General features: G+C 42.1%; 1 protein-coding gene across 4 annotated transcripts in view; it reads right to left on the reverse strand.

Moving 5' to 3' along the window:
* The window catches only part of LOC139753328 (ATP-binding cassette sub-family C member 5-like), a 525,518-nt gene that overhangs the window by 116,784 nt on the left and 388,688 nt on the right, over positions 1–20,046 (reverse strand). For all 4 annotated transcript variants that reach the window (XM_071669664.1, XM_071669665.1, XM_071669663.1 and 1 more), the window contains one exon: positions 8,122–8,296. In XM_071669664.1, coding sequence (XP_071525765.1) covers positions 8,122–8,296 — 175 coding nt within the window. The remainder of the gene's footprint in view (positions 1–8,121; positions 8,297–20,046) is intronic.

A 20,046-nucleotide genomic window follows, 5' to 3' on the forward strand; every position in this document is an offset into this window, starting at 1 on the left:
CAAGTTGTTAGAAGCAGTGAAAAGTTTTTATCGAGGATGTAAGGCATGTGTACGTGTAGGAAGAGAGGAAAGTGATTGGATCTCAGTGAATGTAGGTTTGTGGCAGGGGTGTGTGATGTCTCCATGGTTGTTTAATTTGTTTTTGGATGGGGTTGTTAGGGAGGTGAATGCAAGTTTTGGAAAGAGGGGCAAGTATGCAGTCTGTTGTGGATGAGAGAGCTTGGGAAGTGAGTCAGTTGTTGTTTGCTGATGATACAGCGCTGGTGGCTGATTCATGTGAAAAACTGCAGAAGCTGGTGACTGAGTTTGGTAAAGTGTGTGAAAGAAGAAAGTTAAGAGTAAATGTGAATAAGAGCAAGGTTATTAGGTACAGTAGAGTTGAGGGTCAAGTCAATTGGGAGGTAAGTTTGAATGGAAAAAACTGGAGGAAGTGAAGTGTTTTAGATATCTGGGAGTGGATCTGGCAGCGGATGGAACCATGGAAGCGGAAGTGAATCATAGGGTGGGGGAGTGGGTGAAAATCCTGGGAGCCTTGAAGAATGTTTAGAAGTCGAGAACATTATCTCGGAAAGCAAAAATGGGTATGTTTGAAGGAATAGTGGTTCCAACAATGTTGTATGGTTGCGAGGCATGGGCTATGGGTAGAGTTGTGCGCAGGAGGGTGGATGTGCTGGAAATGAGATGTTTTAGGACAATATGTGGTGTGAGGTGGTTTGATCGAGTAAATAATGTAAGGGTAAGAGAGATGTGTGGAAATAAAAAGAGCGTGGTTGAGAGAGCAGAAGAGGGTGTTTTGAAATGGTTTGGGCACATGGAGAGAATGAGTGAGGAAAGATTGACCAAGAGGATATATGTGTCAGAGGTGGAGGGAACGTGGGGAAGTGGGAGATCAAATTGGAGGTGGAAAGATGGAGTGAAAAAGATCTTGAGTGATCGGGGCCTGAACATGCAGGAGGGTGACAGGCAGGCAAGGAATAGAGTGAATTGGATTGACGTGGTATACCGGGGTTGACGTGCTGTCAATGGATTGAATCAAGGGCATGTGAAGCCATCTGGGGTAAACCATGGAAAGTTCTGTGGGGCCTGGATGTGGAAAGGGAGCTCTAGTTTCGGGCATTATTACATGACAACTAGAGGCTGAGTGTGAACAAATGGGGCCTTTGGTGTCTTTTCCTAGCGATACCTCGCACACATGAGGGGGGAGGGGGATGTTATTTCATGTGTGGCAAGGTGGCGATGGGAATAAATAAAGGCAGATAGTGTGAATTATGTACATGTGTATATGTGTGTATGTCTGTGTGTGTATATATATGTGTGCATTGAGATGTATAGGTATGTAGTTTTGCATGTGTGGACGTGTATGTATATACATGTGTATGGGGGTGGGTTGAGCCATTTCTTTCGTCTGTTTCCTTGCGCTACCTCGCAAACGCGGGAGGCAGCGACAAAGCAAAATATATATAAATAAATAATAAATATATATTTTTTTTTCTTTCATACTCTTCGCCATTTCCCGCATTAGTGAGGTAGCGTTAAGAACAGAGGGCTGGGCCTTTGAGGGAATATCCTCACCTGGCCCCCTTCTCTGTTCTTTCTTTGGGAGAAAAAAAAAAAAAAATTGAGAGGGGAGGATTTCCAGCTCCCCGCTCCCTTCCCTTTTAGTCGCCTTCTACGACACGCAGGGAGTTCGTGGGAAGTATTCTTTCTACCCTATCCCCAGGGACTAAGCAAAATAAATAAAATAAATATATATATATATTTTTTTTTTTTTCTTTGTCGCTGTCTCCCGCATTTGCGAGGTAGCACAAGGAAACAGACGAAAGAAATGGCCCAACCCACCCCCATACACATGTATATACATACGTCCACACACGCAAATATACATACCTACACAGCTTTCCATGGTTTACCCCAGACGCTTCACATGCCCTGATTCAATCCACTGACAGCACGTCAACCCCGGTATACCACATCGCTCCAACTCACTCTATTCCTTGCCCGCCTTTCACCCTCCTGCATGTTCAGGCCCCGATCACACAAAATCTTTTTCACTCCATCTTTCCACCTCCAATTTGGTCTCCCTCTTCTCCTCGTTCCCTCCACCTCCGACACATATATCCTCTTGGTCAATCTTTCCTCACTCATTCTCTCCATGTGACCAAACCATTTCAAAACACCCTCCTCTGCTCTCTCAACCACGCTCTTTTTATTTCCACACATCTCTCTTACCCTTACGTTACTTACTCGATCAAACCACCTCACACCACATATTGTCCTCAAACATCTCATTTCCAGCACATCCATCCTCCTGCGCACAACTCTATCCATAGTCCACGCCTCGCAACCATACAACATTGTTGGAACCACTATTCCTTCAAACATACCCATTTTTGCTCTCCGAGATAATGTTCTCGACTTCCACACATTCTTCAAGGCTCCCAGAATTTTCGCCCCCTCCCCCACCCTATGATCCACTTCCGCTTCCATAGTTCCATCCGCTGCCAGATCCACTCCCAGATATCTAAAACACTTCACTTCCTCCAGTTTTTCTCCATTCAAACTCACCTCCCAGTTGACTTGACCCTCAACCCTACTGTACCTAATAACCTTGCTCTTATTCACATTTACTCTTAACTTTCTTCTTTCACACACTTTACCAAACTCAGTCACCAGCTTCTGCAGTTTCTCACATGAATCAGCCACCAGCGCTGTATCATCAGCGAACAACAACTGACTCACTTCCAAAGCTCTCTCATCCCCAACAGACTTCATACTTGCCCCTCTTTCCAAAACTCTTGCATTCACCTCCCTAACAACCCCATCCATACACAAATTAAACAACCATGGAGACATCACACACCCCTGCCGCAAACCAACAGTCACTGAGAACCAATCACTTTCCTCTCTTCCTACACGTACACATGCCTTACATCCTCGATAAAAACTTTTCACTGCTTCTAACAACTTGCCTCCCACACCATATATTCTTAATACCTTCCACAGAGCATCTCTATCAACTCTATCATATGCCTTCTCCAGATCCATAAATGCTACATACAAATCCATTTGCTTTTCTAAGTATTTCTCATATACATTCTTCAAAGCAAACACCTGATCCACACATCCTCTACCACTTCTGAAACCACACTGCTCTTCCCCAATCTGATGCTCTGTACATGCCTTCACCCTCTCAATCAATACCCTCCCATATAATTTACCAGGAATACTCAACAAACTTATACCTCTGTAATTTGAGCACTCACTCTTATCCCCTTTGCCTTTGTACAATGGCACTATGCACGCATTCTGCCAATCCTCAGGCACCTCACCATGAGTCATACATACATTAAATAACCTTACCAACCAGTCAATAATACAGTCACCCCCTTTTTTAATAAATTCCACTGCAATACCATCCAAACCTGCTGCCTTGCCGGCTTTCATCTTCCGCAAAGCTTTTACTACCTCTTCTCTGTTTACCAAATCATTTTCCCTAACCCTCGCACTTTGCACACCACCTCGACCAAAACACCCTATATCTGCCACTCTATCATCAAACACATTCAACAAACCTTCAAAATACTCACTCCATCTCCTTCTCACATCACCACTACTTGTTATCACCTCCCCATTTGCGCCCTTCACTGAAGTTCCCATTTGCTCCCTTGTCTTACGCACTTTGTTTACCTCCTTCCAGAACATCTTTTTATTCTCCCTAAAATTTAATGAAACTCTCTCACCCCAACTCTCATTTGCCCTTTTTTTCACCTCTTGCACCTTTCTCTTGACCTCCTGTCTCTTTCTTTTATACGTCTCCCACTCAATTGCATTTTTTCTTTATTCATATTTATTTATTTTGCTTTGTCGCTGTCTCCCACGTTAGCGAGGCAGCGCAAGGAAACAGACGAAAGAATGGCCCAACCCACTCACATACATATATATATATACATACATGTCCACACATGCAAAATATACATACCTATACATCTCAATGTATACATATATATACACACAGACATATAGATCTATACACATGTACTTAATTCATACTGTCTACCTTTATTCATTCCCATCACCACCTCGCCACACATGAAAAAAAAAAAAAAACCCTCCCCCCTCATGTGTGCCAGGTAGTGCTAGGAAAAGACAACAAAGGCCCCATTCGTTCACACTCACTCTCTAGCTGTCATGTAATAATGCACCAAAATCACAGCTCCCTTTCCACATCCAGGCCCCACAGAACTTTCCATGGGTTACCCCAGACGCTTCACATGTCCTGGTTCAATCCACTGACAGCACATCGACCCCGGTACACTACATTGTTACAATTCACTCTATTCTTTGCACGCCTTTCACCCTCCTGCATGTTCAGGCCCCGATCACTCAAAATCTTTTTCACTCCATCTTTCCACCTCCAATTTGGTCTCCCATTTCTCCTCATTCCCTCCACCTCTGACATATATATCCTCTTTGTCAATCTTTCCGCACTCATTCTTTCCATGTGACCAAACCATTTCAAAACACCCTCTTCTGCTCTTTCAACCACACTCTTTTTATTACCACACATCTCTCTTACCCTTACATTACTTACTCAATCAAACCACCTCACATCACATATTGTCCTCAAACATCTCATTTCCAGCACATCCACCCTCCTGCGCACAACTCTATCCATAGCCCATGCCTCGCAACCATATAACATTGTTGGAACCACCATTCTTTGAAACATAGCCATTTTTGCTTTCTGAGATAATGTTCTCGACTTCCACACATTCTTCAAGGCTCCCAGGGAGGTAATAATTGGTATACATGGGGTGTTCAGTGTTGTAAATGGAAATGGTGAGGAGCTTGTGGATTTGTGTGCTGAAAAAGGACTGGTGATTGGGAATACCTGGTTTCAAAAGAGAGATATACATAAGTATATGTATGCAAGTAGAAGAGATGGCCAGAGAGCGTTATTGGATTACGTGTCAATTGACAGGCGCGTGAAAGAGAGACTTTTGGATGTTAATGTGCTGAGAGGTGCAACTGGAGGGATGTCTGATCATTATCTTATGGAGGCGAAGGTGAAGATTTGTAGAGGTTTTCAGAAAAGAAGAGAGAATGTTGGGGTGAAGAGAGTGGTGAGAGTAAGTGAGCTTGGGAAGGAGACTTGTGTGAGGAAGTACCAGGAGACACTGAGTACAGAATGGAAATAGGTGAGAACAAAGGACGTACGGGAAGTGGGGGAGGAATGGGATGTATTTAGGGAAGCAGTAATGGCTTGTGCAAAAGATGCTTGTGGCATGAGAAGCGTGGGAGGTGGGCAGATTAGAAAAGGTAGTGAGTGGTGGGATGAAGAAGTAAGATTATTAGTGAAAGAGAAGAGAGAGGCATTTGGACGATTTTTGCAGGGAAATAATGCAAATGAGTGGGAGACGCATAAAAGAAAGAGGCAAGAGGTCAAGAGAAAGGTGCAAGAAGTGAAAAAGAGGGCAAATGAGAGTTGGGGTGAAAGGGTATCATTAGATTTTAGAGAGAATAAAAAGATGTTTTGGAAGGAGGTAAATAGAGTGCGTAAGACATGGGAACAAATGGGAACTTCAGTGAGGAGGGCTAATGGGGAGTTGATAACAAGTAGTGGTGATGTGAGAAGAAGATGGAGTGAGTATTTTGAAGGTTTGTTGAATGTGTTTGATGATAGAGTGGCAGATATAGGGTGTTTTGGTCAAGGTGGTGTGCAAAGTGAGAGGGTTAAGGAAAATGATTTGGTAAACAGAGAAGAGGTAGTAAATGCTTTTACGGAAGATGAAAGCCGGCAAGGCAGCAGGTTTGGATGGTATTGCAGTGGAATTTATTGAAAAAGGGGGTGACTGTATTGTTGACTGGTTGGTAAGGTTATTTAATATATGTATGACTCATGGTGAGGTGCCTGGGGATTGGAGGAATGCGTGCATAGTGCCATTGCACAAAGGCAAAGGGGATAAGAGTGAGTGCTCAAATTACAGAGGCATAAGTTTGTTGAGTATTCCTGGGAAATTATGTGGGAGGGTATTGATTAAGAGGGTGAAGGCATGTACAGAGCATCAGATTGGGGAAGAGCAGTGTGGTTTCAGAAGTGGTAGAGGATGTGTGGATCAGGTGTTTGCTTTGAAGAATGTATGTGAGAAGTACTTAGAAAAGCAAATGGATTTGTATGTAGCATTTATGGATCTGGAGAAGGCATATGATAGAGTTGATAGGGATGCTCTGTGGAAGGCATCAGGAATATATGGTGTGGGAGGCAAGTTGTTAGAAGCAGTGAAAAGTTTTTATCGAGGATGTAAGGCATGTGTACGTGTAGGAAGAGAGGAAAGTGATTGATTCTCAGTGACTGTTGGTTCGCGGCAGGGGTGTGTGATGTCTCCATGGTTGTTTAATTTGTTTATGGATGGGGTTGTTAGGGAGATAACGCTCTCTCCTTCCACAGGGGTTGTTAGGGAGATAACGCTCTCTCCTTCCACACATTCTTCACTCCCAGAACCTTAGCCCTCTACCCCACCCTGTGACTTACTTCTGCTTCCATAGTTCCATCCACTGCTAAATGCACTCCCAGATATCTAAAACACTTCACATCCTCCAATTTTCTCCATTCAAACTTACATCCCAAGTAACTCGTCCCTCAACCCTACTGAACCTAATAACCTTGCTCTTATTCACTTTTAATCTCAACTTTCTCCTACCACACACTTTTCCAAACTCAGCCTCTAGTGCTGTACCATCAGAGAACAATAACTGACTCCCTTCCCAGGCCCTCTCACCCATAACAGACTGCATACTCGCCCCTCTCTCCAAAACTCTTGCATTTACCTCCCTAACCACCCCTTCCATGAACAAATTAATTAAATAGCCATGGTGACATCACACACCCCTGCCACAGACTGACCTTCACTGGGAACCAATCACTCTCCTCTCTTCCTACTTGTACACATGTCTTACACTCTTGATAAAAACTTTTCACTGATTCTAGCAGCTTACCTCCCACACCATATACTTTTAAGACACTTCTACAAAGCATCTCTATCAACCTTATCATATGCCTTCTCTAGATCCATAAATGCCTCTTACATATTAATCTGTTTTTCTATTTCTCATACAGTACATTCTTCAGAGCAAACACCTAAGCCACACATCCTTTACCACTTCTGAAACCACACTGCTCCTCCCCAATCTGATGCTCTGTACATGCCTTCATCCTCCCAATCAATACCCTCCCATACAATTTTCCAGGAATACTCATCAAACTTATGCCTCTGTAGTTAGAATACTCACCTTTATTCCCTTTGCCTTTCTATCATGGCACTATACATGCATTCTGGCAATCCTCAGGCATTTCACCATGATCCATATATATAATGAATACCCTTATCCATGATCCAGATATATAATGAATATCCATGGCCTTGGCACCTTATGGTTGTCAAAACAACCCCAATGGTAATGGTATACTTTAAAAATTCCAGTTTTAAAACTAGGGTCCCATATACTATCAGCAAATCTAGGAAAGCTTTGTTCCATACAGAAAGGACTAAACTGAAAACTGATAGACATACAGAATGAAAATTAAGATGAACAACTACAAGAGAGCACCTGAGTATGATGAATGCACCGATATGGAGAAAATTACATATAAGGTTCCCCGAACTTAAAAGAGTGTATCTTAATGAAGCGAGAGACAGGAGAAAACAGGCAAAACAGGGTACCATGTGTTACCTACCACAAGATTTTACCATGAGGGAAGGTGGAAATTACGATGGAACTTTGTGAGACGAAGTGTCTTGAAGCAACAATTTATGGAAATGTAATTACCTATTCATACAGTACTGGGGCATGACAAGATATTGCAGCAAATTTTCCCTGCACAAGATACCCTTGTGTTAAGGAAGGGAGAGCAATGAATTGTACTGCTAAAGTGGAGTGAAACTTAGAGAATCAATATGGTACAGTAGATCTTATGCAATTCAGTAGACTTCCAAGGGCAATATGTCAAAGCTAAAATTAATCATAAACCGAATCTGGTATCTGAAGTTACTATTCATAACAAGGCAACTTTGATGCAATTATCTTTGTTACAACTGTAATTACCTCTCACATTAACCTTACCAGTATTCTTTTTATCTTTAGAAGCATTCGATGAATCTCCTCCAGGCTTTCCTCGTCTTTTAAAATCAATATTGTAAACTTCCCAGGCAAATGTTGCATTTTTTATCTGTAGTGCTAAATTATTGTTGAGCATGCCTCCTGTACGTCTCTGATGTTCTGGTAGTTCCAAAAGTTTCTGTTGAAGAAAAATTTGGAGATATATATATTATCATATTTATCATTTTGCTTTGTCGCTGTCTCCCGCATTAGCGAGGTAGCGCAAGGAAATAGACAAAAGAATGGCCCAATCCGCCCACATACACATGTATATACATACACGTCCACACACGCAAATATACATACCTATACATCTCAATGTACACATATTTATACACACACAGACATATACATATATACACATGTATATAACTCATAATGTCTGCCTTTATTTGTTCCCATCGCCACCTCGCCACACATGGAATAACAACCCCCTCCCCCCTCATGTGTGTGTGGTAGCGCTAGGAAAAGACACCAAAGGCCCCATTTGTTCACACTCAGTCTCTACCTGTCACGTAATAATGCACCGAAACCACAGCTCCCTTTCCACATCCAGGCCCAAAAAAACTTTCCATGGTCTATCCCAGACACTTCACATGCCCTGGTTCAATCCATTGACAGCACGTCGACCCCGGTATACCACATCGTTCCAATTCACTCTATTCTTTGCACGCCTTTCACCCTCCTGCATGTTCAGGCCCCGATCACTCAAAATCTTTTTCACTCCATCTTTCCACCTCCAATTTGGTCTCCCACTTCTCCTCGTTCCCTCCACCTCTGACACATATATCCTCTTGGTCAATCTTTCCTCACTCATTCTCTCCATGTGACCAAACCATTTCAAAACACCCTCTTCTGCTCTCTCAACCACACTCTTTTTATTTCCACACATCTCTCTTACCCTTGCATTACTTACTCGATCAAACCACCTCACACCACATATTGTCCTCAAACATCTCATTTCCAGCACATCCATCCTTCTGCGCACAGCTCTATCCATAGCCCACGCCTCGCAACCATACAACATTGTTGGAACCACTATTCCTTCAAACATACCCATTTTTGCTTTCCGAGATAATGTTCTCGACTTCCAAACATTCTTCAAGGCTCCCAGAATTTTCGCCCCCTCCCCCACCCTATGATTCACTTCCACTTCCATGGCTCTATCCGCTGCCAGATCCACTCCCAGATATCTAAAACACTTCACTTCCTCCAGTTTTTCTCCATTCAAACTTACCTCCCAATTGACTTGACCCTCAACCCTACTGTACCTAATAACCTTGCTCTTATTCACATTTATTCTTAACTTTCTTCTTTCACACACTTTACCAAACTCAGTCACCAGCTTCTGCAGTTTCTTACACAAATCAGCCACCAGCGCTGTATCATCACCGAACAACAACTGACTCACTTCCCAAGCTCTCTCATCCACAACAGACTGCATCCTTGCCCCTCTTTCCAAAACTCTTGCATTTACCTCCCTAACAACCCCATCCATAAACAAATTAAACAACCATGGAGACATCACATACCCCTGCCGCAAACCTACATTCACTGAGAACCAATCACTTTCCTCTCTTCCTACACGTACACATGCCTTACATCCTCAATAAAAACTTTTCACTGCTTCTAACAACTTGCCTCCCACACCATATATTCTTAAAACCTTCCACAGAGCATCTCTATCAACTCTATCATATGTCTTCTCCAGATCCATTAATGCTACATATAAATCCATTTGTTTTTCTAAGTATTTCTCACATACATTCTTCAAAGCAAACACCTGATCCACACATCCTCTACCACTTCTGAAACCACACTGCTCTTCCCCAATCTGATGCTCTGTACATGCCTTCACCCTCTCAATCAATACCCTCCCATATAATTTACCAGGAATACTCAACAAACTTATACCTCTGTAATTTGAGCACTCACTCTTATCCCCTTTGCCTTTGTACAATGGCACTATGCAAGCATTCCGCCAATCCTCAGGCACCTCACCATGAATCATACATACATTAAATAACTTTACCAACCAGTCAACAACACAATCACCCCCTTTTTTAATAAATTCCACTGCAATACCATCCAAACCTGCTGCCTTACCGGCTTTCATCTTCCACAAAGCTTTTACACTACCTCTTCTCTATTTACAAAATCATTTTCCTTAACCCTCTCACTTTGCACACCACTTGGACCAAAACACCCTATATCTGCCACTCTATCATCAAGCCTTCAAAATACTCACTCCATCTCCTTCTCACATCACCACTACTTGTTATCACCTCCCCATTAGCCCCCTTCACTGAAGTTCCCATTTGCTCCCTTGTCTTACGCACTTTATTTACCTCCTTCCAAAACATCTTTTTATTCTCCCTGAAATTTAATGATACTCTCTCACCCCAACTCTCATTTGCCCTCTTTTTCACCTCTTGCACCTTTCTCTTGACCTCTTGCCTCTTTCTTTTATACCTCTCCCACTCATCTGCATTTTTTCCCTGCAAAAATCGTCCAAATGCCTCTCTCTTCTCTTTCACTAATAAACTTACTTCTTCATTCCACCACTCACTACCTTTTCTAATCAACCTACCTCCCACGCTTCTCATGCCACAAGCATCTTTTGCACAAGCCATCACTGCTTCCCTAAATACATCCCATTCCTCCCTCACTCCCCTTACCTCCTCTGTTCTCACCTTTTTCCATATATATATATATATCTTTCCTCAAAAAGCATGTAAAATAAAGTCTTTGTTGTCTACTCAGTAAATACTGTGTAAAGTTCCCCACAACAATTATGAAATTAATGCTCCTCTGTAATCTTTACAATAACCTTTGTTAAATTCCACAAAACAGAAACTTTCTAAAAAATTTTTTGGCTGTCCTAAGGCAAAAATCTGTCTGGCTTTCACCTAAGCACATAGACTATGAGCAACTGACATCTGAGAGATGAGATGAGACATTGAGCTAGCTTTCAATTAAATCTTTTTCAGGGGCCATGATCTAGTGACCCATTGCATGCACTTATTTCATGACACTTGGCTCTGACTTTCTCCTTCAAAGTCCAGCTGCCTTTACTTGAGGGGACTGTAAACCATGTCTTTGCAAATTCTGTTACATGAAGAAATATGGTTTTCAAATAGAAAATCAGAAAGCAATATGCTCAGCATAAAACTATGCCCTAAGCTAACAAATACTTATTTTTGTAATATACCAGTTTCAAGCTAGATGGACTTCAGCCTTGCTGGCATGTCCAGCATGACAACTAAAGTTAGTTAAGTGAATGCCAAATCACAAAACAAAAGTGAGCCCCTTACAATACAACAGCTAGCTGTGTCATAGAGACCTGGTCTGAGGCTATCATTTCAAAAACCAGTAAATGTTATCTCACCCATACCTCTTCATCACACTCACCTTAAAACCCTTAAACTCATTCTCTTTTCTATTTTTTTAGTTATAGTAAGGGTCAAGATTAAATACATATGCTTTAAAATTGGAAAACCTAATCATTCTGAGGGAATGTCCCATGAGCATGAGATAGATCATATTCTCTATAGATATAAGGGTTAGGACCTTCCAACCCTCAGTAATTTTGATGAAGTGCTAGTTTTCACTCACCCTTCATAGGATGGTACATGAAGTAATGAAAACTTAAGTATTTGAGATGATAAGGTACTGTCAATGAAAGATTTCTGTTATCAAGAGACAGAAAGGGGAAATTTGGATTATCATGGTGATAGGAAGTCATGGAGACAAGTTTTTAGTGTATACAGGAAAATTTCTTAAACCAACATGTCATGGAGAATGCTAGCATGAGAGGGACTGATAATACCTTGATTACTAAACCTTACCTTCACTCACACTAGCATGGATATTGAGAAAATTATATACAATACACCATTTGGAAGAAGTGATCATGTAATGCTCAGGTTTGAATATGTGCTTAAAGAGGACATTAAAACAACAAAGATGAGATACGAATTAAAGAGGAGATAAAATTGCAGAAACTACACAAACCTTAATAATTTACAATAAAGTAGTCAAGGCAATTAGAGCTAAGAAGTGGCCCTGGAGTCCACCAATTATGCCAGGGAGTAAAAAGGACTGGTAATTGAGGGTGATGGCTCTGAATGTCAAGAGGGATGTCTGGTGAGAGTAAAAGGACGGAGCTTGTGGTGAATTTCGAAAGGTATAGTTTGGATGTGATGGGACTGGGGAAACCCATATCCCTGAGCAGGGCGTATGGAGAGAAATGGAGATGGTGAATGCAAGTTGTGTAAGGGTAAGGAAAGAGGGAGTGGTATGGATGAGAATGATTGAAAATTGTCAGGGAAGAGGGAAAAGGGATGTGCAATTGTGTTATCAATGAGAGTATGGGAAGGTGTTACAGAGTATGTATGGAGAGGATCAAGAATAGTGTGCATTAAAGGGAAGATTGGAATCATGAAGTATACATGGGTGTGTGCATGGACCTATGAATATGAAGACTATGTAAGGTTAGGATGCCATGATGCATTTCTGGAGAAATGTGAATAACTATATACATGGGATTGAGAAGATGAGGATGGTTGCAATGGGTCATGTGAATACAAAATTGGAATGTGATGAAATTGGCAAGATAGCTGGTTAATGAGGAGTGTCTGGAGTAAATGAAAATGAATGTTATCTTGTGGATATCTGTGCTGAGAGGGATTTATTTCCTGCAAACACCTTCTTTCAGCACAAAATGATTCACAGATATGCACAGATGAGAAATTATGGAAGAGAACAAAAGGGTTTGATTATGAAGTAGAAGATGAAAGGCTGAGAGAGACTATGCTGGATGCTAGATTTGTGAGACAATTCTTTGGAGATCCTGACTATTTTACAATTCTTGTGGAGGTGAAGTTTAGGGGAAGTGGAAGGGGGAACTCCTAAGTTGGAGAGAAGATTAACTCAGTGTTAGGGAACACAGGATGCATGTCAGAGGAGTGTTTCCTAAATGGGCTGACATGATCAGCAGAGTGCCTAAGGGTTTGGTTCTAGGACTATTACCCTTTTTGATCTCGGTCAATAAACTGCCTGAAAGTATGAAATCCTACCTGAATAAGTTTGCAAATGATTTGAAGCTCATGAGGGAAGTGAAAAGTAAGGGAGACTGCATCAGCTTTTAAGGGAAGTGAAAAGCAAGGGAGACTGCATCAGCTTTAAAGGTGACCTAAACAGACTCCAAAGCTGTTGGAAATGAGGATGAAGAAATTCAACCTGAGCAAATGTAAAGTAATGAGGATAGAACAAAGTGAAAGACAGCTTCAAAATAATTATTACCTAGCAGGAAATAAGCTTTAGGATTCTGAGTGCGAAAAGGACTTAGGAGTAGACATCGTCCTTAACCTGTCACCAGAGTCCCACAGTTAAGGAGATAAACTGTCTACTGGCAAATATCAGGAAACTTACCAGTGTATGAATAAGGAAATATCTAGCAAGTTACTCTAATCATACATAAGACCAAAACTAGTGTGCTTCATGGAGAAAGTCCAGATGAGGGCAACAAAGATGGAACTTGAATTAAGAGAGGTAAGTTACCCTCTGCCAGTAGCCTGTTGAGAATGAGGCACTATAAGCTAAGAAGTGGCACTGGAGTTCACTAGTCACTAGTTATGGAGACTTCATTGCTGTGGCCATCCCCATGAGGGAATTCCAGTTGAAAGCAAGCATTAGAGATATGTATAGACGGATAAAAGCTACAGGGAAAGGCTTATTGCAAGCTACTCATCATACATAGGTTTGGTCAATGCACCTAAAGAAATACAAAGAGCTCATAGAGAAGGTCCAGATGACGGCAACAAAGATGGTACTAGAATTACGAAAGGTAAGCTACGGGAAATGGCTGAAGGCTTTACATTTACCCACCTTGAAAGAAAGAAGACTGAGGAGCGACATGATCATAACCTTTCAGTCTTTAAACAGGATCAATTGAGTGGACAGTTCTCTGAGATATGTAGGGATAAAGCAATCAAAGCACAGAAGAAATCTTTGTCCTCCCAGATAAAGCTCTCTCTTTCCAAATGTTCTTTAGCACTCCCACAACCTTCGCCCCCAAACCCACCCTGTGACTCACTTCTGCTTCAGTGGTTCCATTTGCTGCAATTTCCACTCCCAGGTATCTAAAACATTTCACTTCCTTCAATTTTTCTCTATTCAAACTCATCCCAACTAATCTGTACCTCAACCTTGCTAAACCTAATATTTATCATTACACATAATCGCTGTTTTCTGTGTCAGCGAGGTAGCACCAGGAAACAGATGAAGAATGGCCCATCCACTCATATACACATACATATGCATAAATGCCCAAATATGCACATATACATACATTTACATGTCAACATATACAGACATACATACATACATATACATACACATACATATACATAAATACTATCTATTATTTTTTTTTTTTTTTTTTTTTTTTTATACTTTGTCGCTGTCTCCCGCGTTTGCGAGGTAGCGCAAGGAAACAGACGAAAGAAATGGCCCAACCCCCCCCCATACACATGTACATACACACGTCCACACACGCAAATATACATACCTACACAGCTTTCCATGGTTTACCCCAGACGCTTCACATGCCTTGATTCAATCCACTGACAGCACGTCAACCCCTGTATACCACATCGCTCCAATTCACTCTATTCCTTGCCCTCCTTTCACCCTCCTGCATGTTCAGGCCCCGATCACACAAAATCTTTTTCACTCCATCTTTCCACCTCCAATTTGGTCTCCCTCTTCTCCTCGTTCCCTCCACCTCCGACACATATATCCTCTTGGTCAATCTTTCCTCACTCATTCTCTCCATGTGCCCAAACCATTTCAAAACACCCTCTTCTGCTCTCTCAACCACGCTCTTTTTATTTCCACACATCTCTCTTACCCTTACGTTACTTACTCGATCAAACAACCTCACACCACACATTTTCCTCAAACATCTCATTTCCAGCACATCCATCCTCCTGCGCACATCTCTATCCATAGCCCACGCCTCGCAACCATACAACATTGTTGGAACCACTATTCCTTCAAACATACTCATTTTATTTACTTTTATCTATTCATTTTGCTTTGTCGCTGTCTCCCGCGTTAGCGAGGTAGCGCACGGAAACAGACGAAAGAATGGCCCAACCCACCCACATACACATGTATATACATTCACGTCCACACACACAACTATACATTCCTATACATCTCAATGTACACATATATATACACACACAGACATATACATATATACACATGTACATAATTCATTCTGTCTGCCTTTATTTATTCCCATCACCACCTCGCCACACATGGAATAACAACTCCCTCCCCCCCCTCATGTGTGCGAGGTAGCGCTAGGAAAAGACAACAAAAGCCCCATTCGTTCACACTCAGTCTCTAGCTGTCATGTAATAATGCACCGAAACCACAGCTCCCTTTCCACATCCAGGCCCCACACAACTTTCCATGGTTTACCCAAGACGCTTCACATGCCCTGGTTCAATCCACTGACAGCACGTCGACCCCGGTATGCCACATCATTCCAATTCACTCAATTCCTTGCCCGCCTTTCACCCCCCTGCATGTTCAGGCCCCAATCACTCAAAATCTTTTTCACTCCATCTTTCCACCTAAAATTTGGTCTCCCCCTTCTCCTCGTTCCCTCCACCTCTGACACATATATCCTCTTGGTCAATCTTTCCTCACTCATTCTCTCCATGTGACCAAACCATTTCAAAACACCCTCTTCTGCTCTCTCAACCATGCTCTTTTTATTTCCACACATCTCTCTTACCCTTACATTACTTACTCGATCAAACCACCTCACACCACATATTGTCCACAAACATCTCATTTCCAGCACATCCACCCTCCTGCGCACAACTCTATCCATAGCCTACGCCTCGCAACCATACAACATTGTTGGAACCACTATTCCTTCAAACATACCCATTTTTGCTTTCTGAGATAATGTTCTCGACTTCCAAACATTCTTCAAGGTTTCCAGAATTTTCGCCCCCTCCCCCACCCTATGATTCACTTCCGCTTCCATGGTGCTATCCGCTGCCAGATCCACTCCCAGATATCTAAAACACTTTACTTCCTCCAGTTCTTCTCCATTCATACTTACCTCCCAATTGACTTGACCCTCAACCCTACTGTACTTAATAACCTTGCTCTTATTCACATTTACTCTCAACTTTCTTCTTTCACACACTTTACCAAACTCAGTCACCAGCTTCTGCAGTTTCTCACATGAATCAGCCATCAGCGCTGTATCATCACCGAACAACAACTGACTCACTTCCCAAGCTCTCTCATCCACAACAGACTGCATACTTGCCCCTCTTTCCAAAACTCTTGCATTCACCTCCCTTACAACCCCATCCATAAACAAATCAAACAACCATGGAGACATCACACACCCCTGCTGCAAACCTACATTCACTGAGAACCAATCACTTTCCTCTCTTCCTACACGTACACATGCCTTACATCCTCGATAAAAACTTTTCACTGCTTCTAACAACTTGCCTCACACACAATATATTCTTAATACCTTCCACAGAGCACCTCTATCAACTCTATCATATGCCTTCTCCTGATCCATAAATGCTACATACAAATCCATTTGCTTTTCTAAGTATTTCTCATATACATTCTTCAAAGCAAACACCTGATCCACACATCCTCTACCACTTCTGAAACCACACTGCTCTTCCCCAATCTGATGCTCTGTACATGCCTTCACCCTCTCAATCAATACCCTCTCATACAATTTACCAGGAATACTCAACAAATTTATACATCTGTAATTTGAGCACTCACTCTTATCCTCTTTGCCTTTGTACAATGGCACTATGTAAGCATTCCACCAATCCTCAGGCACCTCACCATGAGTCATACATACATTAAATAACCTTACCAACCAGTCAACAATACAGTCACCCCTTTTTTAATAAATTCAACTGCAATACCATCCAAACCTGCTGCCTTGCTGGCTTTCATCTTCCGCAAAGCTTTTACAACCTCTTCTCTGTTTACCAAATCATTTTCCCTAACCCTCTCACTTTGCACGCCACCTCGACCAAAACACCCTATATCTACCACTCTATCGTCAAACACATTCAACAAACATTCAAAATACTCACTCCATCTTCTCACATCACCACTACTTGTTATCACCTCCCCATTAGCCCCCTTCACTTAAGTTCCCATTTGCTCCCTTGTCTTAAGCACTTAATTTACCTCCTTCCAAAACATCTTTTTATTCTCCCTAAAATTTAATGATACTCTCTCACCCCAATTCTCATTTGCCCTCTTTTGCATCTCTTGCACCTTTCTCTTGACCTCCTGCCTCTTTCTTTTATACATCTCCCACTCATTTGCATTGTTTCCCTGCAAAAATTGTCACTAATAATCTTACTTCTTCATCCCACCACTCACTACCCTTTCTAATCAACCCACCTCCCACTCTTCTCATGCCACAAGCATCTTTTGCGCAAGCCATCACTGCTTCCCTAAATACATCCCATTCCTCCCCCACTCCCCTTACCTCCTTTGTTCTCACCTTTTTCCATTCTGTACTCAGTCTCTCCTGGTACTTCCTCACACAAGTCTCCTTCCCAAGCACACTTACTCTCACCACTCTCTTCACCCCAACATTCTCTCTTCTTTTCTGAAAACCCCTACAAATCTTCACCTTCGCCTCCACAAGATAATGATCAGACATCCCTCCAGTTGCACCTCTCAGCACATTAACATCCAAAAGTCTCTCTTTCGCGCGCCTATCAATTAACACGTAATCCAATAACGCTCTCTGGCCATCTCTCCTACTTACATAGGTATACTTATGTATATCTCGCTTTTTAAACCAGGTATTCCCAATCACCAGTCCTTTTTCAGCACATAAATCTACAAGCTCTTCACCCTTTCCATTTACAACACTGAACACCCTATGTACACCAATTATTCCCTCAACTGCCACATTACTCACCTTTGCATTCAAATCACCCATCACTATAACCTGGTCTCATGCATCAAAACCACTAACACACTCATTCAGCTGCTCCCAAAACACTTGCCTCTCATGATCTTTCTTCTCATGCCCAGGTGCATATGCACCAATAATCACCCATCTTTCTCCATCAACTTTAAGTTTTACCCAAATCAATCTAGAATTTACTTTCTTACACTCTATCACATACTCCCACCACTCCTGTTTCAGGAGTAGTGCTACTCCTTCCCTTGCTCTTGTCCTCTCACTAACCCCTGACTTTACTCCCAAGACATTCCCAAACCACTCTTCCCCTTTACCCTTGAGCTTCGTTTCACTCAGAGCCAAAACATCCAGGTTCGTTTCCTCAAACATACTACCTATCTCTCCTTTTTTCTCATCTTGGTTACATCCACACACATTTAGACACCCCAATCTGAGCCTTCGAGGAGGATGAGCACTCCCTGCATGACTCCTTCTTCTGTTTCCCCTTTTAGAAAGTTAAAATACAAGGAGGGGAGGGTTTTTACCATGTACTTATTCATACTTGCTTGACTTCCCATTCCTGCTGTCACTACCCCGTCCCACAGGAAACAGTATCACTACTCACTGCTTCAGCAATGTAGTGCCAGGAAAAACAGACAAAAAAAGCCATATTCGTTCACACTCAGTCTCTAGCTGTCATGTGTAATGCATCGAAACCACAGCTCCCTATCCACATCCAGGCCCTACACACCTTCCCATGGTTTACTCCAGATGCTATTCATGCCTTGGTTCGGTCCACTGACAGCATGTCAACCCCAGTATATCACACACAATTCACTCTATTCTTTTCAAGCCTCTCACCCTCCTGTTTGTTAAGGCCAAGATCGCTCAAAATCTTTTTCACCCCATCCTTCCACTTCCAATTTGGTCTCCAGCTTCTTGTTCCCTCCACCTCTGACACATATATCCTCTTTGTCAATCTTTCCTCACTCATTCTCTCCATATGTCCAAACCATTTCAACACACCCTTTTGCTCTCTCAACCACACTCTCATCATTTCCACACATCTCTCTCACCCTTTCATTACTTACTCGATCAAACCACCTCACACTTCATATTGTCCTTAAACATTTCAATTCCAACACATCCACCCTCCTCCATACAACCCTACCATGCTTTGCAACCAAATAACATTGCTTGAACTACTATTCCTTCAAGCATACCCAATATCCTTGCTTTTATTCACATTTACTCTTAACTTCCTCCTTTCACGCATTCTTCTAAAACCATTCACCGACTTCTGCAATTTCTCACTCAAATCTGCCACCAGTGCTGTAGCATCTGCAAACAACGAATGACTCACTTCCCAGGCCCTCTCATACCCACAGTCTGCACAACTGCCCATCTCTCCAAGACTCTTGCATTTACCTCCCTCACCATCCTATCCATAAACAGGAACAACCATAGTGACATCACACACCTTGCCACAGACCAATCTTCACTTGGAAACATTCATTCTCCTCTTTTCCTACTTCCACACATGCCTTACACCACTGATAAAACCTTCTCACTATTTCTAGCAACTTTCCTCCCACAAGGCATCTCTATTAATCCTATCATAAGCTTTCTCCAAGTTCGTAAATGACAAATACAAATTCAACTGTTTCTCTCAGTATTTCTTACACGCATTCCTGAAAGTAAACACCTGATCCACATCCTTACCATTTCTGAAACCACACTGCTCCTCCCCATTCTGATTCTCTGTACCATGTACCCTCTCAGTCAATACCCTCCAACAAAACTTACCAGGTATACTCAAAAAACTTATACCTCTGTAGTTTGAACACTCACCTTTATCCCCCTTGCTTTTACATAATGGCACTATACAT

Source organism: Panulirus ornatus, chromosome 14 (genome assembly GCF_036320965.1).
Source record: "Panulirus ornatus isolate Po-2019 chromosome 14, ASM3632096v1, whole genome shotgun sequence".
Taxonomy (NCBI): domain Eukaryota; kingdom Metazoa; phylum Arthropoda; class Malacostraca; order Decapoda; family Palinuridae; genus Panulirus; species Panulirus ornatus.